The 23,903-nt window shown below is 41.0% G+C and overlaps 2 protein-coding genes across 6 annotated transcripts in view; one reads left to right on the forward strand and one right to left on the reverse strand.

Moving 5' to 3' along the window:
• The first annotated feature begins 2,286 nt into the window (after window positions 1-2,286).
• TLR2 (toll like receptor 2) lies at window positions 2,287-10,193 on the forward strand. The gene is made up of 2 exons (XM_084883954.1): window positions 2,287-2,502; window positions 7,809-10,193. The coding sequence occupies exon 2, from the start codon at window positions 7,822-7,824 to the stop codon at window positions 10,177-10,179; it is 2,358 nt and encodes a 785-aa protein (XP_084740080.1). The 5' UTR covers window positions 2,287-2,502; window positions 7,809-7,821; the 3' UTR covers window positions 10,180-10,193.
• A 4,291-nt stretch (window positions 10,194-14,484) lies between these two features.
• RNF175 (ring finger protein 175) overlaps window positions 14,485-23,903 on the reverse strand; it is a 31,553-nt gene continuing 22,134 nt past the window's right edge. For 4 of the 5 annotated variants that reach the window (XM_084883969.1, XM_084883973.1, XM_084883970.1 and 1 more), the window contains 5 exons: window positions 23,503-23,610; window positions 21,901-22,021; window positions 20,076-20,209; window positions 16,830-16,931; window positions 14,485-14,809 (listed from right to left, as the gene is read on the reverse strand). In XM_084883969.1, coding sequence (XP_084740095.1) covers window positions 14,689-14,809; window positions 16,830-16,931; window positions 20,076-20,209; window positions 21,901-22,021; window positions 23,503-23,610 — 586 coding nt within the window. In that variant the 3' untranslated portion in view covers window positions 14,485-14,688. The remainder of the gene's footprint in view (window positions 14,810-16,829; window positions 16,932-20,075; window positions 20,210-21,900; window positions 22,022-23,502; window positions 23,611-23,903) is intronic. The other variant, XM_084883971.1, reaches the window with a different exon arrangement.

The raw sequence follows: 23,903 nt of genomic DNA on the forward strand, positions 1-23,903 counted from the left end.
TCTTTTGTCTGCAAGATTTGGCTTTGTGATTTCATATGTAAATGGCTAACTTTGTCAGGTTAAAAACCTTGTCCTCCCATAAGCCTCTAGGGTCCACTAGCTATTTGTAAATCTACCAACTTTAAAGATGACTTTAAAAGGGACTTTGGCTTATGTTGGATCCTATTTGCAAACATAGCTAATGAAACTTTAAAATAGTTTAAGCTGCATTTATACATGTAATATATTTGAAATCCTCTTAAAGTGTCTCAGTTGTTGGACGTAACAATACTTTCCCGAGTTAACTTTTGTAACACACATAAAAATACGGTGAACTTTAAGCTGTCTTAAATGTTTCAATATGTGACAAATGCTTCCATAAATGTTTCCACAAACAGAAAAATTTCAACTTAAAATCAAGTAAAAATAAAGTATGCATTTTAAGTTTGACCTTGACTCTAGCAGGCCAAGTTCTTTTAAATGTGACAATTCTTTAAGAACAAAGTCTTCACAGATTCGTGTCAACACTAAATTGTAAGTTTTCCAGGGAGTTTTGGGGCCAAATATAACTGTCCATACAATTGCCAAGAAAACAGCAATCTCTGGGCTTTAAAAGATACTTAACACACACACACGTAGGAAACCATTACATCATCCCACATCATTAGGGGAATTCCTTCATAAATAGTTAACCAGTGAGACTGGCCAGGAAGGTGGCAGTGTTCTTGGCTATGACCCCGTGACTAGCACACACTGGACCCTAGTTGTGCTTTATAACAGGGACCGAACCTAAAGAAGGCAGAGGTCGCATTTGCTCATGTCCCTGTGTTAGAGTCATGGTACGACCTCCATTTTTCCATTCACAGAGAAAACGTCAACCCCTCCGACCCACACTGCCACACCACACGATTGGATTTAGCAGTTATTTGATTCTTAAGGTATTTCCATACACTTTCCAAGGAGTTCCATATTCTTTCTGCCTGAGGAGAGCATACCATCCTTACAGATATTGAAATGATACTCCCTGCACACTCATGGTTTTGTCTGACGACACGGTTGGAAATCTAGCACTATTATTTCTTCATTCCCATGGTTATCGGAGGGCAGCGGTTGCGTGGCAAGGGCAGGAAGTCAGGGCAAGGAGCCACTGGTCTGACTCTCTTCCTTGCTGTCCCTCTGTGTATCCGCAATGGCCATGCCAGATGTTTATACTCTCCTCCTCCAGACCTAAGCGATATTCTGAAAGTTTCCATTCACCGCTCAACAAGCATTAAACGTTTGGTGCTGACTCTGCTTTAGTGACTCTGTTTCACTGCAAAAGGGAGAACAAATCCCATGCCCTGGTTTGAACCTTTAATGAGAATTAGGGATGTGGAACGGGGACCGAGAGAACCTGAATATAAGATAAAAATCTGGCTTCAGATCTCTGTTCCATCGCTGACAATTCGCATGTCATTCCCCGCCTTGTGTAAAAGAGGAGCAAGAAAGCTTCCCAGGCTCCAATCTCCATTTGGGAAGCTCAAATGGAAATTTGAACATGAAATGTATGCTTTGTTCACAGGAAGGCAGCTTCCTTTTTTAAAAGGTTTGCTTCCTTATAAAACACTCCTCACTTCCCTGGGGATAAACTAGTTTCTGTGGCTACGAAGAAAGCCCATCTGGGACTGTTTTTGGAATTACCTTGAGAAAAGGGGGTGGAATGGAGCAAGGGAAGGATGGGAAGGGCTCAGGTTCAAACCCTCAGCCATCTGTGGCTCCCGCATCTCCTTAGGGAGAGGCTAGGGATGGGAGACAGGGACTGCCACAGGGCTGGGGATGGGGGAACGGGAGGCGGGAGACCCCAGAACCTGGGGCTGTAAGTACCTGCTCTGCCTGCAAAATCTGGAGAGTGATTGGTGAACTGCTTTCACACCCGAGAGCACTGTACTGAAAGGCGGGGAAGAAGAGATCCGATTCCTGAGCCTGAATTCTGGCTTCCAAGGATGGAAAAGAGCGGAAAAGTGGTTTTAAGACGCAGTGTTTCATGATTTCCAACCGTGTAGTCAGACAAAACCATGAGTGTGCAAGTAGTATCATTTATAATAGCTGTAAGGATGGCATGCTCTCATCATGCAGAAAGAATACGGGACTTCTTGAAAAGTGTATGTGAGGTATACTTGGAAAGGTAACGTGAGGCTTGGGTGTCCAAAGCTTCAAGACAATACTGACTGGTTGGGTAATAATCGGGGTTGCGAAATCTGCCCCTGTGATTCGGGCAATCCCAACGGGGCTTCCAGCATTTCGGTTCTATTTCCTGCCCCGACGGAGCTGGCGACCGGACGGGCGCGGCGGCCGGCCGGGCACAGCCTCCGGGCGCGCGGACCGAGCTGGGCACGCCTCCCTGCATCCCCGCCTCCCCGCCTGCCCGCCTCCCACCCGCTGCCCCCTCGCTTCCCCCGGAGCCGCAGTGAGGACCCAGGCGCCCGGAGTCGGTCCCCGGAGGCGGTCAGAAGGCGCGACTGGGAGGCGGACCGCGTCTCGCAGGTACGTCGGGCCGAGCTCGCGGGCGGGCGCCGGGGCTGGGCAGCCTCCCCCTGGCCGCGTCGGGCGGGGCGGGGGGAGACGCGGCCCCGGGACCCTGGCGGGGGAGGGAGAGAGTGGGGGGCGCGGGCGGGCGGGGAGGGCGCCTGGCCCTGGCGGACCTGAGCTCCTGCGCCCGGGGCTGCGCGGCCCCCGCGGGCAACGGGCGGGCGGAGGCGGCGGAGGTCTGCCCTGGGGGGCAGAAGGGGCACGGGAGAGGGACGGGGCACCCGGAGAGGGGATAGGGCACCTCAGAGAAACGGGCGGAGAGCCCGAGCACCCTCCGAGGCCCCCGGGGTGGCTTCCGCTGGGCCAGTCTCTCTGGGGACCGAGGTGGGCGGGGGCCCGGGCAGTGCTGGGGCTTCCACGTTCCCCCAGGGCCCGCTCCCCGGCCTCGCAGCCTTTGCGCTGAGAGGGGCTGGGGGCGGGGGGGGCGCCCCGGGCAGGGCTGTGGAGGCTGCACCTGTGCGTCCTGCGGGCCGGTGTCTGTGCTGCCGCTTCCCGCTGGCACCGGACTCCCGAAGGGTGGGTTTTGGTCACGGGGCTCAGAAGTGGGAATGTTCGGGACTCTGGTCCCCTACCCGAGCCTGGCCTCTGCTTCGGGATGGTCTCCAAGCCCCCTCCATGTCCCTTCATCCTTAGAGTTGTGCCAGATAAAATTATATCTAATCAGTAAGACTAGGACATAACTTGTGTGTGTGTGTGTGTGTGTGTGTGTGTGTTTTTAATATATCTTATTGATTTTTCTTACAGAGAGGAAGGGAGAGGGATAGAGAGCTAGAAACGTCAATGAGAGAGAAACATCGACCAGCTGCCTCTTGCACACCCCCCGGGGGGGGGGGGGATGTGCCCACAACCAAGGTACATGCCCTTGACCGGAATCGAACCTGGGACCTTTCAGTCCGCAGATCAACGTTCTACCACTGAGCCAAACCGGTTTCTGCGTTTTTTTTGTTTTTTTTTTTAAAAAATTTTTAATTTTTTTATTTTATTTATTTATTTTTTTTTATGAGAATGCACTGAAGTTGCCTTTTTAACTTCTTCAACTTCTGCAAATGATACCTTTTGTTTGGAACTTAGGTTCAAGCCAGGGTCAAGATTTTTTCCCCTGGGGAAGAGAGGATTCAAATCTGAGATGATTCACATCTTGCAGGTCTTAGCTGAACTTTACTAATACAGATCTTTATCAAAACGGAACTGGTAGGAAGGGTGCCATGCCTAAAAAAAAAAAAAAAAAAAAAAAAAAAAAAAAAGGGAAATAGCAAACATCGTGACTTTTTTTAAAATGACTTATTCACCCGTATTTTAAGTTTCTTCCTGTTTTAAGCAGAGAACATTTGCATCTTTAAACTTTTTATAATGCCAGAAGTTGATAACATGTTTTGGAAGTTTCTAAGCTATCAGTTAAATTTTATTTATTTATTTTTTTTTTGCATTGCTTTTTAAAGAATTTTGGCTTGGCTGCCTTGGCTTGTGTCGTTCAGTGGTTAGGACGTTGGTCCATGCATCAAAGGGTCTCTGGTTCAATTTCCCATCCAGGGCACTTACCTGGGTTGCAGGCTTCACCCCCACCTATAGGGGCACGTGGGGGAAGCAACCAATTGATGTGTCTCTCTCACATGTATGTCTCTCTCTCTCTCTCTCTCTCTCTCTCTCTCTCTCTCTCTCTCTCTCTCTCTTTCTCTCCTGCCACTCTCCCTCCCTTTCTTTATCTCTAAAATTCAATGGGAAAAATGTATCCTCAGGGGGTGAGGATTAACAATAACAACAACAACAAAAAACAATTTGGCTTGGCTGGTTAAATATCTTGTTCTGATTTTAGTGATTGTATATGGCATCTTGTGTGTGACCTCCTCATAAAGATCTTTTGATGAATACAAGTTGTATTTACTCCTTCCAAATAGTGGGCTTGTCAAAATTGTTTCCCCCCACTTTACCAGTTAAAATGTACATTACTTTTCCCTCATACTGGGAAGCCACATCTGAGTTTCTGAGTGCATTTGTTAAAAATTCAAGTTTTATTTTTGCAGCCTACTCTTACCAGGTTCATTTTCCATATTGCTAAGGAACATATGTTTTGGGGTACTTTAATCAAAGAAAGTCTCTAGATAACAATTCTCATTTAGTTGATGAATGTCTGAACATATCTATCTCATCTTTGCCATTGAATGATCATTTAAATGGGTATAGATGTCTAGGTTGACAGGTATGTTTTCTCAGCCCTTTGAAGATACTATTCCATCATTGTTTGGGCTAGGTGAGAAATTTCTATTCTATTTTTTTTTTCTTTTTTTGGTCCTTTTGTTTGGGATTCAATATGCATTTGTAATTTGGGAACATTCGTTTTTCTTCAATTTTGAAAAAAAATTAGTTATTGTATATTTTAATATTTGGATCTGTCCCAGCATATATGGCAGGTTGAGATTCTGGGTCAGAGGGCAGAGATTTTTTTTCAGATCCCTGTTCAATTAAGGCATCTGAAGCCTTTTCCTGTACCTGGCTTTATGGAGAATCTACTTTCAGTTCTCTTCATGCATTGGGCTGAGTTCTTTCTCTGCTCCTTCTTCACCCGGGTATTTCTTCCCTAGCCCTAATGTGGATATCTAGTTGTGGTTTCACAGTGGGCCCCAGGATTTCAACTTCCTCGCTAATCTGGGTCAGCAGATATCTGCAGCATAATTTGCCCCTAATGCCAGGCTTCTCAGACTTCCATCCTCCCAGGCCCAGGACGAATAATTCCTCACTACCCTGTCTGCTTTCTGAATTCTTCAAGCAGATGGTTTGTATACTTTGTCCAGACCCCCATCCCTCATTTAGGTATGACTCCATACAGTCTAACTTTAGCTATTGCCTTTTCCTTCCTCAATGTCTTCCATTGAGTTCTCTGCCCCACGCTGTAATGTATTGAGGAATGAAAAGGAGAGAAAAATGACTCTGAACTTAAGTGTCAAGTTGTTAACTGTAGTTTTAGCATCATCAATAATTATTATTGTTGAAAACTCACCATGCTATAGGTACCATATAATATTTGTAGGAAATAGCCCAAGATCTATGTTCTTAGAAATTTTACATCTTAAAGAAACAAGGCCAGGAAAAATTAAAAAGAGATGTGTTTGACCTTAACTCTTAGCCAAAAATGAATATATGTTTCTTATGATTTGTATTACAAAGTGGAAAAAAATAAAAAAGAATTTTGGTTGCCCAGTACAGTTATACTGAGAGGATATTTTCAATAACAATTAACCAGAAACACAATGGAATACATATAGTTCCAAGTAGTGACCGTCTCATCTTGATCCTGTTGATTTAAGATGTAGGAACAAAACTACATCAATAGTTTCTATTGTCTCCTGTTTCTGCTCTTTTCATATTTATTGTTTTACTTTCTTTATTACCTGGATTGTTGTGTTATTGTTGTTTTTTAAGTTGTGTACTTTTGAAAAATTGTAGACAGACATTTGAGGCCTAAAATTATGTTATCTTCTAGAAAAACGTCCTTTGCTTCTGCAGATATCCATGAGTACTAGCATTCCAGAAATCATGTTGACTCATTTTCAGAGATTAAGATTGTCTGAGCCATCCAGACAAATCAAAGCTGTGCTATAATCTCTATGAGGATTTGTTTTCCTATGGTTCAGCCTTAGCGGTCTCATCCATGACTGGCCCAACCTTAATCTTTACTCCTTGTCTTTCAAGGCTGTCAAAAGTGCTGCAACTTGCCAGTGTATTCTTACTGTGTTCAAAGCGATAGAAGGCAATATGGAAAGTTTGGGCAGAGAATCAGAAACTATAAAAAAAATCACATAGCAGATGAGAAGAAGAACCAAATAGAAATTATAAAGATGAAAATTGCAACGACCAAAAAAGTTAAAAGCAGTGGATGGATTGAATAGTAGATTAAACACAGTCAAAGAAAGAGTAATAAACTAGAACACATTTCAGAAGAAAATATCTAGACTGGAACTTGAAAAGACTATAAATATGGAAAGAACAGAAGAGAATGAGACGTGGAGGATATAGCTAAACCAATGCTTAGGTGAACATTCACGACCTTAAATGGGTATATGAGAAATGAAGAATGGCTGAAAATTAATGAGCAAATATGTTCCTCAAGAAATTAGAAGAGTAAAACCTAGGGAAAGCAGAAGTAAGGAAATTCATGAAATAGAAAATAGGGGATCTATAAAGTGAGAAGTTGTTTGTTTGTTTTTTAAATGCTAATAAAATAATTCAAAATTTCAAGATATTTAAAAAAAAAAAAACCAGGCACAAATAACTCATGTAAGAAATAGGGGAATTCATTATAGGACGTGCAGACAAATAAGAAGACATTATAAGTAACTGTCAATAACTTTAAAAATTTAAAAACAATAAAATCTTGAAAAACACTATGTACCAAAACTGACAGAAGAAGAAAAAGAAAATCTGAATAATTCCATAGCTGTTAAATAAGTTTAATGTATTTCACACACACACACACACACACACACACACACACAAATAAGATAAACAAATAAGAACAACAAGGACTGCAGGCTCAAAAGGTGGCCTTAGTGAGTTCTAGAAGAAAGAAAATTTATAGGGTAATTTAACTTCTGAATGTAGATATAGAAATTCTAAACAAAATATTGGTAAATAAAATCCAGAAATATATAAAAAGTTGAATATATCCAGACTAATTTGGGTTTATTCTAAAAATGAAAAATTGTCTTAACACTGAAATTGATTAATGTAATCATCTGTGTTTATTAACAGGGTAAAGGAGGAAATTCATGTTATTATTTCAATAGATACAGGGAGAAAAAAAAAGAATTTGATAAATTCAACATTTGGTAATGAAATAAAGGTATAAGCTTTGGGCTGAAACCCTTGGCTCAGTGGATAGAGCGTCAGCCTGCAGACTGAAAGGTCCCAGGTTCGATTCTGGTCAAGGGCATGTACCCTGGTTGCGGACACATCCCCAGTAGTGAGTGTGCAAGAGGCAGCTGATCGATGATTCTCTTTCATCGATGTTTCTAACTCTCTGTCCCTTTCTCTTCCTCTCTGTGAAAAATCAATAAAATATATATATTTTTAAAAAGGTATAAGGATTGGAAAAAAGAAATACAATCATCACCTAGCTGGTGATATGATTGTATACATAGAAAAATGTTTTTTAAACCTGTGGAATTACTAAGTTAATTCAGCAAGGTTGCTCAATGCATGGTAAATATATATTGTACAATATGCTGTCAAACACAATCACTCACTTGAGCCTCTTTTATTTGTAGGTTGAATCACAGGATGATGCCACATGCTTTGTGGACAGTGTGGGTCTTGGGGACCGTAATCAGCCTGTTCAAGGAAGGGGCCCCTGATCAGGCTTCTCCTCTGACTTGTGACCCCACGGGGGTCTGCGATGGCCACTCCAGATCTTTAATCTCCATCCCCTCAGGGCTCACGGCAACTGTGACGAGCCTCGACCTGTCCAACAACAAGATCGCCTATGTCAGCAACAGCGACCTGCGGATGTGTGTGAACCTCAGGGCTCTGAGGCTGGGATCCAATAGCATTGACACGATAGAGGAAGATTCCTTTTTCTCCCTGGGGAGTCTTGAACATTTGGACTTATCCTATAATCACTTAGCTAATTTATCAGCCTCCTGGTTCAGGCCCCTTACTTCCTTGAACGTCTTAAACTTACTGGGAAACCCTTACAAAACACTTGGGAAAACACCTCTTTTTTCTCATCTCACCAAATTGCGAATCCTAAAAGTAGGACATAGTTACCTCTTCACTGAAATTCAGGAAAAGGATTTTGTTGGGCTAACTTTTCTCAAAGAGCTTGAGATCGATGCTTCCAATCTCCAGAAGTATGCGCCTAGGAGTTTGAAGGTGATTCAGAACATCAGCCACCTGATCCTTCACGTGAAGCAGCCCACTTTCTTGATGAAGATTTCTGAGGATCTTTTCAGTTCCTTGGGGCATTTGGAACTGAGAGATACTCATTTGGACAATTTCCATTTTTCAAAAGTATCCACCAATGAAACCAAGACCATTAAAAAGTTCACCTTTAGAAATGTGAAGATCACAGATGAAGGTTTTAATGAAATGGTGAAACTGTTGAATCATGTTTCTGAAATATTAGATGTGGAATTTGATAGCTGCACTCTCAATGGAATTGGTGATTTTGACATAACTGTTATGGACACAAATAAAGATATAAGTAAAATAGAGACATTAACAATACGGAGGTTGTATATTCCAAATTTTTACTCATTTTATGATCTGAGCAGTTTATATTCACTTACTGGAACAGTTAAGAGAATCACGATAGAAAGCAGTAAGGTTTTCCTAGTTCCTTGTTCACTTTCGCAACACTTAAAATCATTAGAATATTTGGACCTCAGTGGCAACTTAATAGTTGAAAACTCATTGACAAACGCAGCCTGTGAGTATGCCTGGCCCTCCCTGCAAACCTTAATCTTGAGGCAGAATCATCTGAGGTCGTTAGAAGAAACTGGAGAAGTTTTGCTTACTCTGAAAAACCTGACTAACCTTGATATCAGCAAGAATAATTTCCATCCTATATCTAAAACTTGTCAGTGGCCAGAAAGGATGAAGTATTTGAACTTATCCAATACAAGAATACAGAGTTTAACCAAATGCATTCCTCAGACGCTGGAAGTTTTAGATGTTAGCAATAACAGCCTCAGTTCGTTTTCGTTGACTATGCCACAACTCAGAGAACTTTATATTTCCGGAAATAGGTTGAAGACTCTACCAGATGCCTCCTCCTTACCCATGTTACTCGTCATGAGAATCAGCAGAAATACAATAAATACATTCTCTAAGGAGCAACTTGATTCGTTTAAAAAACTGAAGACTTTGGAAGCTGGCAGCAACAGTTTCATCTGTTCCTGCGAATTCCTGTCCTTTACTCAGGGGCAGCAAGCACTGGCCCAAGTCCTGGTCGACTGGCCAGAAAACTACCTGTGCGATTCCCCATCCCATGTGCGGGGCCAGCGGGTGCAAGACACTCACCTCTCGGTTTCTGAGTGCCACAGGGTGGCTGTGGTGTCTGCCGTGTGCTGTGCCCTTTTCCTGCTGATCCTGCTTGCTGGGGTTCTGTGCCACCGTTTCCATGGCCTGTGGTACATGAAGATGATGTGGGCCTGGCTCCAGGCCAAAAGGAAGCCCAGGAGAGCCCCCCCGAGGGACCTCTGTTACGACGCCTTTGTGTCTTACAGCGAGCAGGATTCCCACTGGGTGGAGAACCTGATGGTCCAGGAGCTGGAGCACTTCGACCCTCCCTTCAAGCTGTGTCTTCATAAGCGGGACTTTGTTCCCGGCAAGTGGATTATTGACAATATCATCGACTCCATCGAAAAGAGCCACAAAACCATCTTCGTGCTTTCCGAGAACTTTGTGAAGAGCGAGTGGTGCAAGTACGAGCTGGACTTCTCCCATTTTCGCCTCTTTGATGAGAACAACGACGCTGCCATTCTCGTCCTGCTGGAGCCCCTGGAGAGGAAGGCCATTCCCCAGCGTTTCTGTAAGCTGCGCAAGATCATGAACACCAAGACCTACCTGGAGTGGCCCGCCGATGAAGCTCAGCAGGAGGGGTTCTGGTTAAATTTGAGAACTGCAATAAAGTCCTAAGTTCCTTCATTAAAGGCCAGTCTTGGACTGGTGGTGGTCTTTATTTTATTTATTTATTTATTTTAAAAAATATATTTTTAAATATATTTTATTGATTTTTTTTTTTTTTTTTTTTACAGAGAAGAAGGGAGAGGGATAGAGAGTTAGAAACATCAGCCAGCTGCCTCCTACACACCCCCTACTGGGGATGTGCCCACAACCAAGGTACATGCCCTTGACCAGAATCGAACCTGGGACCCTTCAGTCTGCAGGCCGACGCTCTAAACCAAACTGGTTAGGGCTGAAAAGTGTTTTTATTGGTTTAAGAGAGGAAGGAAGAAGGAAAGATAGAAACATCAATGATGAGAGAGAATCATTGATCGACTGCCTCCTGGGGATGGAGCCCGCAACCCGGGTATGTGCCCTGACTGGGAATTGAACCTTGACCTCCTGGTTCATAAGTCAACACTCAACCACTGAACCATGCTGTTGGCTGGTAGTGATCTTTATATCACTAGCCATAACTAAGTCCATTCTGATACAAGTATATATAAACCACATGAGGCTTTGCTTACTAAAACTGTTCAAGTTTTATCTAGAGTGCTGTTTTATAAAAACTACTAGCAGATTAAGAAAAAAAAAAGGGGGGGGGGAGATTTGTTTTTTCTTTATCCTGGGAGGTAATCAGGATCTAAGTCCATTATTGTTTTCTGAGTTATCTGTAGCAAATGGTTTAGTTCATTAGGAAATTGCACAGATAAACAGAAGATTTCAAATGACTGTAGTCAGCTCTGCCAGTGGACTCATCCATGCCTACAAAGGGTGTTGGTCATCCCATCCAGCTGTCTCCTCTTCCAAAAGGCAAAATGTTAGGCTCACCCAGACCCAATATTGCTATTCCTAGAAAAAAAAAGTGTTGGGTGTCCCCATCAGACTTTACAGGATACAAATTACCTAAAAAAGCGTGTGTTTTCATGTTAAGTGGGCCTGTCTGTCTGTCTGGGTATTTGATAGGTTTCTTTAGCCATCGTTACTTGAGTGAGGGTACACAACACAAGATACAGTAAATTACATTTTTCACTGAAATTTAAACTAATAAAGTAACTAAAATACTCAGTTTAGAAGAATTTGAAAGAAGCTGTCCATGTCCTGTTGCCTCTTCCTCCAGCCTCTAACTATAGGTGCAGTTCTAATTTGTCTCGAGTGACCCTGGCTCTCAGCCCTGTCTTCTAGTCTGTCTCCCTGGCATCGTGGTGCTTTTTGCTTATTTCTGATTCCTTTTTTTTTTCCTTCTGAAAATTTATAATAGTACCTGTGAGCTAAATATATTTTTAAACAAGTATAAACCTCTAGGTTCCTCATAATGAGAAAAAATATTTGGCACACAATTATTTTGAAAGATAGATAATATTTCCCTGTATTAATTTTTATAATGTAGATTTAATAACACATTAAATTTAACGCAATTCATGCTATTAATATTTACTGATTTGGTGCAACTACCTTCTTAAGCTTGGAACCACGTGTGAAAGGAAGTGAACTTCCTTTGACCCCGCTTAGTTCTCAGCTGGAACTGGGTTTGTGTGGTTAATTGGGCTCTGGAGTCAGAAAGTCCTGGGTTAGTAGGTATGTATCTTGACCCAAAATATTTTCCCTTTAAGTAGGGATAATAATATCGAGATCATGTGGCTTGATATAGATATCAATGTACAACAATGTTCACTGACTCCCTGTGCACATGCCCCTCGGTCACCATTCCCTCTGGAGGGGTGAGGAGGGCAAGAGGACCAACCCATGAGAATGAGAAGCATGAGGTGGTTGCATGAGGCAGCAGGGATGTCTGGCATAGTTGTTGGCTGTTGTTTTCCAAGAAGTAATTCATCTCCTTATGTGTTGTGGTTGACGAATATTTTTCTGTTAAGGGTACTAGCAGGAATATAAGCGATCCTGTTGTTCACAGAAAAATATCCCAAAGAAGTAAGTTCATTAAGTGTATAACAGGCTATAGTCCCTGGACACTCACATAATACTTCTCTTCCTCATACAAACCCCCAGGAGAGTGTGTGGAGGAAACAGTGGCCAGACTAAGGAAAACATGGAAACGTTCAGGAGAAGGAAATTTGAGGAGGTGCCGCAGAAACCAAACACAATAATGGACTTTTTGCTTTACTTCTCTATTTCCTACATTAAACATAATGCTAAATTATCATGAGAACTAGATACATTTACCATGCACTTGATCTCTTAGATTGAATTGCAATAATTTGCACAGGAATAGAAAAATAGCTTAATACTTTATTGATAGATTTAAAGGAATATTTTAGAAAGAATCTTTATTTTTCTGATTGTGAATGCTAAACATGTTCACTATAGAAATCTTGGAAAAAAGGTAAAATTATATAAAATAAAATAAGTATCAGCTCTTATCCTTGCACCTTCAGATAACCACAGATAACTATGTAGTGCATAGGTCACTACTATTTTATATATAAACAGTGGTGGGCAAAAATAGGTCTACAGTTACTCATATGGAAAACACAGAGTTTATTCTTGAATTATTATTTATTAATTATTGTATTATTTTCTCTATATATGTATATACAACTTCACAACTTGGGATTCAATTATAAATATGTAAACTGCATAAAAATAGCATCTTCATTTTTTTCCTGAAATTGTTTAGCTATTATCTAACATATTTTTGAACACTGAGGGTCATTCAGAATTCCAAGCAAATTCATACTGGCTTATTGCCCAGAGTACTAAATTGTTCTAAAAGCTACCTTTATGCACCTATCCACTGAAGATAAGTGGCAATACATCGGAGGTCAATTTATTTTATTTATTTTTAAAAATATATATTGATTTCTGAGAGGAAGGGAGAGGGAGGGAGAGATAGAAACATCAATGAGAGGAAATCATTGATTGGCTGCCTCCTGCATGCCCCCTACTGGGGATCAAGCTTACACCCAGGCATGTTGACCAGAATCAAACGTGGGACCCTTCAGTCCGCAGCCTGACGCTCTATTCGCTGATTCACACTGGCTAGGGCCAGAGGTCAATTTAAAGGCTCCTTCTTTTCCACAAAAAACCCTAATTTTTAGTTAGTATTTTATCCGACTATGAGCTCATTTGTCAATAGAATCAAGACTATAAAATAATCTTGTGTTAGCTCCTTAACCCTTGTACATTCCTGGTATGTACTAAGTATTGATAGCCGAAATGTTGGCTGAGTAGAGAAATAAACCAGAGTTAAATCTTCTAGCACTCTGGATGCTGAACCAATCATAACACTGAAGCACTGGGCAATTTCACGAAGGCCAATCACGATCAGGCAGAAATCCTAGTGTGTTTCTTTGTTAAAACTATGATGGAACTTTGCAGAGCATTACGTACATTGCCAATATTTTTGACAGTGTGTGTGCTTTTTTCTACTTCTTATGAATGTAATACCCTTAAATATTACAGAGTAGATGTCTGGTGTCATGTATACAGTGTTGGCTGTTTAAGAAATGACCAGTAATTTAAAAAGAATTAATTTTGGGGAGTCTGACATATCATTCATGGGTTAATTCTTTCTGACTGGTCTTTGCTATTCTGTTAATTTTGTTCCCTCATGCCAAAGAATTATTTTATTCTTTCAATAAATATTTATAGAGTGCCTATTACATACCAGGCACTGCTCCAAGTGCTGGAGAAACAGTAGGAAAAAAAACAAACAGGTAAAATTTTCTGCCTTCATTGGAGGGAAAGACAAACAATAAACAAATTATGATTGCAGGTATGGATAACTGCTATGTATGAAATAGAAGCAGAGGTTGGCAACAGAGTGCCTCTGTGTGTATGTGTGTGTGTGTGTGTGTGTGTGTGTGTGTACACAGAGTCACACAAAAGATTGAGAGTGATTCTCTCCACTTCAGTGCAGCCCCTGGGTGAGCTGCATGCATTTGGCAGACTCAGGAAACCTGGCATAGCTCTGGCCCACTGAGTGCGCTGTGGCACCTAGTCTAGAGGATTCAGGAGTAATTGTCGCTATGGGAGGGCTTAGTGGTGTCAAAGTGGCCAAGTGGTCACAGGCACAAAGAGTGGAAAAGGCCTTATCCTTCAACAGCAGATTGCTTAACAACTCTGCCGGCTTCTCTGAAGATGCTAGGTTGATCAGAAGGTATCAGTTATCACCAAATGGTCTGTGTGAGAAGTGCTTTGCAAACCTCTGAAACACACTACAGAGGAGATGGTCATCAGCCAAATCAGAGGAGGGACGTCCTTGGGGGCGTTTGTAATACACGGGTTGCATGTGTGGATTAGAAAACAACCGTAATGGGAAAGATGCAGAGCGTGTTTCCTTTATTTCGTTGTTCAGTTCTTTAAATTCTTTCCACATAAATTGCCCTAGGTAGACGATTCAATCTTATTCAGGTCTCTAAACTCTCAGAATCATCTCAAAAATTTAAAAAAAATGAATATCAATAGTCAATCAAGAATCAAAGAATTTGAAAACAGATCAGCATGCAACACCTTGCTTCCTGATCATTCCAGCCCTAGTGAGTAGTTAATGCCTTGCACTATTCCTATCACCATGGGTTGCCAGGCTACCAAATAACGAAGCCAATCCAGGATTTGTCCATACAAAATGTGTGTGCGCTCCCAGCTACGTCTCAGTTAAGGAGGTTGCTCTGTATATGGCCAAGATAGCAGAAATATTTATAAGTATCATTTGCAAATATAAGCAATGGCATGACTGGGCATTTCTTCTCATAGATCTATGTGCTCATTTAAAAACTCTATACATGATTTTTATAGCATTGGTTATAATTATTTCTAATAATAAAAGTTGATACCACAATCCCAACTATAAAACAAGAATAAAAGGCAAGGGTCATATCTTGAAAGAAAGAGGAAGAGGGGAATGGGAGCATTGGACGCCAAGGGTAATGGGAGCTGCTGTAACTGAGCAAAACAGCTCTGGGATGTCCTGTGGGGGGCTCTTGAGAGGAAATTCATTGTATATTAAAAAGGGGAACTTGTGTTCATAGGTAAGATCTACCTTTTCCTGGTATCTTTGATAAATTGTGCTGAGGGGACTTAACACATCATATCTCTGATAGCAATGTTATATGCATGAAGGCAGTTTTTCACATGCAGGTTTTTTGTTTGTTTGTTTTCTATTTAGTCTAGTAAAAAGAGCACCAGTAATATTCAAAAGTTTATTCTCAAAAGATTATAAATATAAACCAATTCTTCCTTATTATCTTAATGATCATTTAAGGTGACATTTATGATCACATTGTGACTAATTTTAAAACAAAGATTTATGTACTGTGGTTTTATAAGTTATTCACCCAAAATGGTTCTGAGCTCAGTCTTCTCACACAAGAATGGGAATTCTGGGAGAGCGGATGAAAAGGAAGGAGGAAGGAGGATCACACACCTTTAGCTTTGGTTATGCTTGAGTTGCACGGACTCACTGAGAAAGGCCTGGCCTGTGGATGGACCTGGTGGCTTCAGGCCTGGGGGTGGAGCTGGTGGCTGCAGGCCTGTGGATGGAGCTGGTGGCTGCAGGCCTGTGGATGGAGCTGGTGACTGTTGCTAGAGTGAGGCTCTAAGGAGCCAAAGACCCATCAGTGCTGCCTCCTCTGCTGCCCTACATGGAAGTCTATCTTGGATTTTCAAACCTCAGAGATTGGGGGAGGGAGGTTGCTGCCAGCAGTCATTGTTAAAAATGCATTTAGGGTTGGTGAGAGGCAGAGAACCAGGGTGGTATCTGCTTTATGACTGTACAGGTTAAGGGACTGAGACTCAGAAAGCATAGAAGGGCTGTCTCTTCTGAGAAGAGAGGGTATTTGGCAGGTTGATACCAACCTCTCAATGCCTCCTGCTTAAAGCGGGGTATGTTGTAATCCCATTCACTCCTGGATGAGATACGTGTATTACAGCCTTGAACCAGTGGCTGAGGACTGAGTGTTTGCAGTCAGCTCTGGATTGGGCCTGCCTGTGCCTTAATGACATTTGGGTTTATTTAGATGGGGATCTTGGTGTCTCTAAAAATCCTAGTTGCTGCCATAAGCCAACCAAGCCAGTAGGTCTTCATTTCCTTTCAATATTTATTATAGGGTTTAGCCTAAGAAAAAAATGAAGGCATGGCAAGAAATTTAAAAAGCCAAAATCCAGGGGGGAAAGCCCTACTTAGTACTTGAAGTAGTAAAATGTGGTACATCTTAAAAATACTTTTCCATACTCTAGTTCATATTTGGGGCTTTTAAAATTAAAATTCCAAGTACTCACTTTCTCTCTCTCTCTCTCTCTCTCTCTCTCTCTCTCTCTCTCTCTCTTTCTCTCTCTCTCTCTCTCTCGTTTTCCCATATATTTACCTATCTTTTGCAATGTCACATCACATTTCCACTAAAGCCCTTATACTGGAACATATGCAATATAAAGAGTAGAGTATGTTTCTCTTGGCACTTCAGTTCCTAACCAGAATAGTAGCAGATGCAGGGAGAAAAGAGACCAGTAAGTGGTTTTGATGAGGTAGGGGTTTTGAAAAAACAGAGTTTTCTGTTGTAGCTACAATGAAGTTAATGAAAGTTTAGATAGAGGAATGCATCACCAGAAACATGCAAGATAACGTTTCACAACTTTTTTTTTTTTTTTTTTTTTTTTTTAAAGGATACGGGTTACTGATCATCCTCTTCAAATCAACCTTCTCTTTGCAGTAAGGGCAGGTCTGCTTTTTACCAACAATACACCAACCTCGGATGCAGAATTCATGAAAGCTTGGGCATCTTGTTAGGGAAGCTTCTAGATATGAAAGGCAAGGTTTGCTTTGTGAGGACATGCTGGAAATGATTCCATCTGTAGTGTGGAGTAGTGGAGGGTGAGAGAATGCCTGCCAGTTATGACCTGACTGTGTGCATCACTTTTTGAGGGAGATCCTGGAGGACAGTGGACCCCCCACGACAGAGCTTGGAGTCAGAGCTGCAATAGCTTTATGGCCCTGGGGAGTTACCAAGCTTCTTGGCCTCACTTTATTCCCACAAGAATTAAACTAGATCAAGAATGTGAAGATGCATTTTTATGGCAATATCTTATGTAAATGTATCATTTTATTTCTTTGCCCAGCTTACTGTGCATTTCTCATGCATTTCCCATATCATTTCACTATTCTACTCTTGTGCATTACTCACTATCTATACGTGATCAGACTTGTCTTAGGCACTTAGATGAATTTCAGTTATTTGTGGTCATAAACTAACAAATCTTTGTGTTAGTTTCTTATATTTTTAATTTCTGAAGGAGCTGGTTGTTTTTAATAAAAAATATATCTAGGCATTTGTAAATTTCATTGTATACATCCCCTTATCTAGAAAGTCTGGCCCTTTGCTTCCAAAGTTGAGAGTGAACCCTGTTTCCCACAGCACATGTGTTTCACTGTATCATGACTGTCTGCTCACATGTCTCTTTTGGACCATATGCTACATCTCATTCATCTCTGTCCTCAGCACCTTAGGTGGAGCCTAAGTGCCTATGAATTGCATGAATATTTGAATGAAACACTCAAAGCCAATTGCTTTTGCAAATACATTTTCCCAGGTTCCACAACATCGTTGATTTGGGTAGGATAACATTGTTGATTTGGGTATGATGATGACCTATAATGAGACCCACCCTATTGATTCATTTATTTCTATGGCCATTGATCTTCAGGTGGCTTTCTAGATCAAGATCTCATGATTTACTGCCTGGCCTACCACACATCCATGTGAACAGCAATGATATAAAAGGCCCTGCCCTGACAAAAGGAGGGTCGTGGAGGTGTAGACAATCAAGGCCACGTGAATAATTCCTCTATATTAGATCTGTGTGCAACTAACAGTTCCCACTATTTTATATTCTTGGAATTGGGGTCACTTTTGCAACACGTTTGGGTGGAGATAAAGTGATGTATTATAACAAAGATTTGAAGCAAAACCCATTTGGCCCTTCATTTGAAAGGGCTGGAGCCGGAATTGAAAAGTCCACCTCCTCTTTAATATCCTCTTTCATCTCTAGAATCTCCACACTTCTTTGCTCCAGAGCTAGACCCAGATCTGTGCCCCTGCCTTGTTAACTGGACTCAAGTTTTCCTGCTTCTGGCTAATATAACTCATGCTAAAATGAGCCATTAATAATACTCCCTGCAAAGCAAATTTAAAGATAACTGCATTTTGGATTACATATGCGCACATGTACAATGATTCCCAAGGGCTTTTAAAGGTGGAGAGAGAAAATATTTCCACCTGCAAAAGGCAGCAGGGGCTCTGTTCCAACATTTGAAAAGTAGGTCATATTGAAAACTAAAGCCAGACTTGGAAATTTTCTATTAAGAATGATAGTTTTTTGGGGGGCAAGGTATCCCACTGAAAAACCAACATCGAGTTCCATATGGGATATCTTTGTTTCTTACCTTAACATGTTAAGGCCTAAATGTTGGAGCAAAGGTTTCTTTAAAATTTAAATGCAGCCAAAACCGGTTTGGCTTAGTGGTAGAGCGTTGGTCTGAGGACTGAAAGGTTCCAGGTTCGATTCCAGTCAAGGGCATGTACATTGGTTGCCGCCACATCCCTGGTAGGGGGTGTACAGGAGGCAGCTGGTCGATGTTTCTCTCTCATCGATGTTTCTGGCTCTCTATCTCTCTCCCTTTCTCTCTGTAAAAAATCAATATATATAAATTGATATATATATATATATATATATATATATATATATATATATATATATATTTCAAATGCATCTGATCCAGTGTTTTACTCTCAGGATTGAATAAGTGTAATCTATCTGAATTAAAGAGAATTGAGTCATAAGCGCTGCACATCTAGAATCTTACTGACTGAGGTAGATGGGCTTTGCAGGCAAGAGGCAGATGGTTTAACTGCCTCATGTTGCCAGAGCTTTGAAATGAGTGTATAGCAATATTGTAAAATTGATATTACACTATAAAGTAAAGTATTATGTACTTAGAAAAGAGTTAAAATACTGGTTGTTGGCCAGCCCAAGCACAACTTTGCTATCCAGAGGCACATGCGTAAGCAGCACAGGCTGCCTCACTCAGGGCTCTTGATCTTGGCATCTTTCCACATATTGAGGTTCTCCTCCGTAGTTACTGCAGTTCCCAGAGAATGCCTGGGCTTGACTGGTTCATAACATCCAAGATCCTTCAGCCAGTAGGTAGCTGTTCAGGGCAGAATTTATAGGTAAAAGAGCCAAATGGTCCAAGAACTAGGTGCTATCATTTTGGTTCCTCCTTTTGTAATCTACAGTGTCCTGCTGCCTGTGGCAGTATACTCTTTGCAGGACCAAAGCTGATACTTGCCTGCACTCATTACTACCAATGACATAAGCTGTTTCCTAGGATGTCAAAGCAAAATACACCTTGTAGTTCTTGGCCCTGTGAGATTCAGATATGGGGCTCCACCCACATAATTCCTCCCTGCACCTAAAACTTGACTCTTTTTTTAAAATTTATTTTTTTATTAACCATTGACCCCTTCTTTCCCTGGTCCCTCTTGGCTACCTGTTCACTTATGGCTTCACCAATGGTCCAGTCAGCATCCTATACAGATGCTGAGCCTTCCTGTCCTTGTGGCACTAAAATTCCTTTTTAAAAAGGAAATTACTGGAGCAGAAGGTTCACTTTAAATTAGCAGTTCACTATTCGCAGGGATGACCAGAAAGTCTCAAGAAGAAAGAGGGGAAGAAGGATAAAGGCCTGGGAAATGAGCAAAGCAGGGGAGATAGGGACCGGAGGAGGAGAGGAAGGAGGGCAGGCGAGGAGACAGTCTTACCTGACTTGCCATCTCCCATACCCAACACAGATTATTAGAAATGTGCCTCCCAGGATTGCTTCACGAAGACCAAATGGTTTCCCATGAAAAGGATACACGTGATTGCAGGAAAGCTGGTAAGTGTTTTCAATGAGCCCCTCTTCATCGAGCTCCACAATGATTTTTTGTCCACAGACAGCACAGATGCTGTCTGACAGGCTCCTTGTGGGCATCCCACTGTCGCTGTAGAACTGTTGGGAGAAATGCACAGAGCATTGCTGAACAGGAGAGCACAGACCATTCTCTGACACAGGGAAGACGCTGTCTTTACTGCTTTTTTGTTGGTTTAGAACTTGAAACACTTTTTCCCATAGGAACGATGCTAGTCTGTGTGAGGCTTCCAGACAAATACTCAGGGAACCCCAAATAGGCCCAAAGTACATTGCTAAATATAATCTCCACTCTAATCTTCCAACAAAGGAATCCTTCAAGAGGAACAGTTTATATTCAGGGATGTAGCTCAGAATCACACAGGAAGCTTTTAAACTTATCCAGAGATTCATAGCTCTGGAGAAAACCTAGGCATCTCTATATTTTTTAATCCTCAGAGGATTGCAGTTCCTGAGCGCGCGCGCGCGCACACACACACACACACACACACACACACACACACACGTATACATCATCAATTCAAGCCACTGGGGACTATTTCAATGGTTTGAGACATTGTGTTTATGTTTTTTGGTAGCTGAAGTGAAGGTGACATAGAATGGGTGTGAAGTCTCCAGAAAGTTGGTGCTTCAAGACTTGGTTGTCTTGCTGGGTTAAATCTCTTCTTCCTGACCCACTGGACACGAGGGTCTTACAACTCTTCTCTTCCTCTCTTGCCCATCAGCAAGCACAAGAGGCCCTGGGAATTTTTAAAGGAGTATGGTTTTTGGTTTTTGTTGGAGGAACTGGGAGTGGAAATGCTTTTTCCTTTGTTGACTTTAAGCCTTATCAGAAAGGCAGTTGGCCCACAGGTGAGAAATGGCAGAGAAATCCCCAAAGTATCTTGTTCCAACATTTCACCACAGAAGTTGGATTCCAATCTCAAGGAAAAGGGTCAGATAGAGCCTATGGAGAAGGTGGAAAGGAAATCAAGATAATGTCCACTTAGCCCTGCTCCATAAATGGAGAGAGAGAACAGTTCAGAAGTTCATTCTTGCCGCTCACACTAGATTTTCCATTTCAGATCGGCCGTGTACCAAGAGACATGGCTGAGAATTCCTGAAACCACTAGGTCCGCCCTGCAGGCTTTGGTTTATGTTTAAGAGATGTGCATCTGTCAGACACAGATAGATGCTCCCAGTATCCGACTCTGAAATCCATCCAACCAGCAAGTATGTCCATTCTGAGTTTTATTTTTAAGAGAGTTCAACTATTAGGGATTTTTTTTTTTAATTCTAGGGAACAATATACAGTCAGAATTACATTCAACATTCTTTTTATATTATTTACTTCTTCACATGCTATATAACAATAACCGATCTTTATGATGAGTATTACCCCGAGGCACTGGTTGATTCTAAAGTGTTTTAGTTGCATCAAATATGACTTTTATTTGTAGTAGGCAAAAATAATGGGTTTTTGGTATTGTTGAATTTTTAATATTTTAAATGATGGCAAATTGGAGTATGCTAGATATGGTTACTTCCAAATAATGGGTACATTTTATTTTAAAAGATGCTTTATTTCCTAACCACTTTATATCAAGGAGAAATGTCTTTTCTTAATTAATTAGCAAAGACAATTTTTGGTGCAAGGAGAATCCAAGGAGCAATTTGGCTGAGAAAACCAAGAAAGATTTATTGATTTCTGAAAATGGATGCAAATATGGTGTCAGATGAGACCATTTCTCCATGTATCCACAAGTAGTTAAAATAATAAAAGCAACACTTACCCCTATAGTAGAAGCCATGTAATCTGAGCAGATCTCTGCGAAGTCTCTCCCCATTATGCCATAGTAGAGGCCATAGAACAGCGACACAATGCCAAAATCCATGGAATCTCTTGCCTTGATTCTATTGAAAACAGCAGGACAAGAAAATAGGAATGTGGCATTCGGGAGGCAGTGGGGGTATTGCTGCTAAGAGAATATTTCCTGCCACAATATTGAAGAGAAACTTGGGGGTATTCCCCCCCCCCCATTGATTGGTGTAATTTGCCTTTTTGTTAATGAAAAAATCTTAAATTCTCTAAATTTCCCTAAAATTTTATCTCTCAGTGCTAAGTGGACAAAGTAATTCTTGAGAGAGTTTTCAAATGCTGCTTAAGATAGCAGTCCTTAGACAAACTGATTCTAACCAATGGTTCTCCAGCTGGGCTGAGCATATAAGGACCTGGGCAGCAATTACATCACCCTCTGTGGGGATGAGGCCTGTGCAGCAATATTTTTGGAAGCTCTCTAGACCCCAGGTATCCCACTGGGCAGGTAACATTCCAAACCTCTTTAACAGAGCAATAGTTTTCAGCCCTAAATATAGATTAGGATCACGGAAGAAATTTTAAACTAGACTGGTATGTGAGCCCTCTTCAAAAGCTCTGATTTAGGTGGCCTTGGGTGGAGTCTGCACAGAACTGCTTTTTAGGAGCTCTGTAGATAACAATGTAACGCAGCTAGGGTTGAGAATCCTTGCTTTAGACCTCAGACTTTACATAATGCTTTCAAATACTTGACACAGAGTCAAGAATCAATCTCAAGTTTTGAGACCTTTTGATACTATGCCGTAGTTGTCAGGTATTAGACAAAAAAAAAAAAAATTTTTTTTGCAAGTTGGAATATATTTCAAACACAATAGGATTGTCTATTAGAACCTCCTATTTTTTTTTTCAAGAGGAAGACCTTTATTTAAAAAGTAAATAATTAGTCTCTAATTTAATTTCTAAATCTTAATCATTGCATATTTGGTTTGTTATATCTCTCAACAATCTCAATATTAGCAATAGGCCTGGGTGGGTCTGATTGAATCGGGAAGGGAGTGGAGAGGAGTTGGGTAGTCTGTCTCAGGAACTTTATTCTGGGTGTTTTTAGGCTCTGTTAATTTGAGATGGAAATGTAAAGGTAGAGAGTTTGTAGACTTAGAGGGTACAGATCTTTTGTTATGTGACTTGGGAATTCCAACATAGGTGGCAGCTTCGTCCTTTCAAGGTTTGCCCAGGCCCTCATCCCATCTCCATCTCTTCTACTTTCTTTAAAATCAAATGGAAAAAGTATCCTTACTCTTTGGGTGAGGATTTAAAATCAATCAATTAAAAAGAACGTGAAAAATATTCATTTGTCATAAAAGTTGTTGCATGCATTGGTATTTTCTCAATAATTTATGTGGATCATTAAGCTGTATAACTTCCTTTAGAATGTTCTTTTCTAGGTGGAGTAAAGGGTGTTTTTTTTTGTGTTTTTTTTTTGGCAAAAAAAAACAAGATATAGACACAGAGAATTTAACCAGATGAATGTTCCAAGCAACTGCTTAGAGATATTAATGTCTTCATTGGATATACTTACTTGAAAAATAAATGAATTCCACTCAGTGAAAATAGGATAGCCAAATAACCCACAACACCAAATGTGTAGCTGAGTTTATAGATGAGAAGAAACCATTTGTAGACCAATCTGTGAAGTGAAAAATGGGGAGAAACACAGAGCTTGATGTATTTTATCTTTTTTAAACATTGTCATAAGTCAGTTTTGAGTTTCTAAAGTTCTACTTATTAAGTAATACAAAGAACGTACGTATATTATATCAGCTACCATGCACATGTGCTTCTGAGTATATGCATATGTAAATTCATTGTAATTTACCCATCTTCCTCAACTAAAAATGGCCGATGGTTACGCTACCTGGCACCCTGCCTCTTCCTTCCCTTCCTTTTCCCATTTGGCTTCAAGGTTGGTTAGCTTAGAGT

This window comes from Pipistrellus hanaki (genome assembly GCF_964339955.1).
Source record: "Pipistrellus hanaki genome assembly, chromosome: 5".
Taxonomy (NCBI): domain Eukaryota; kingdom Metazoa; phylum Chordata; class Mammalia; order Chiroptera; family Vespertilionidae; genus Pipistrellus; species Pipistrellus hanaki.

What these genes read in the sequence shown, in the direction of transcription:
- TLR2 (XM_084883954.1), top strand. Translation starts at nt 7,822, where the DNA reads ATGATGCCACATGCTTTGTGGACAGTGTGGGTCTTGGGGACCGTAATC.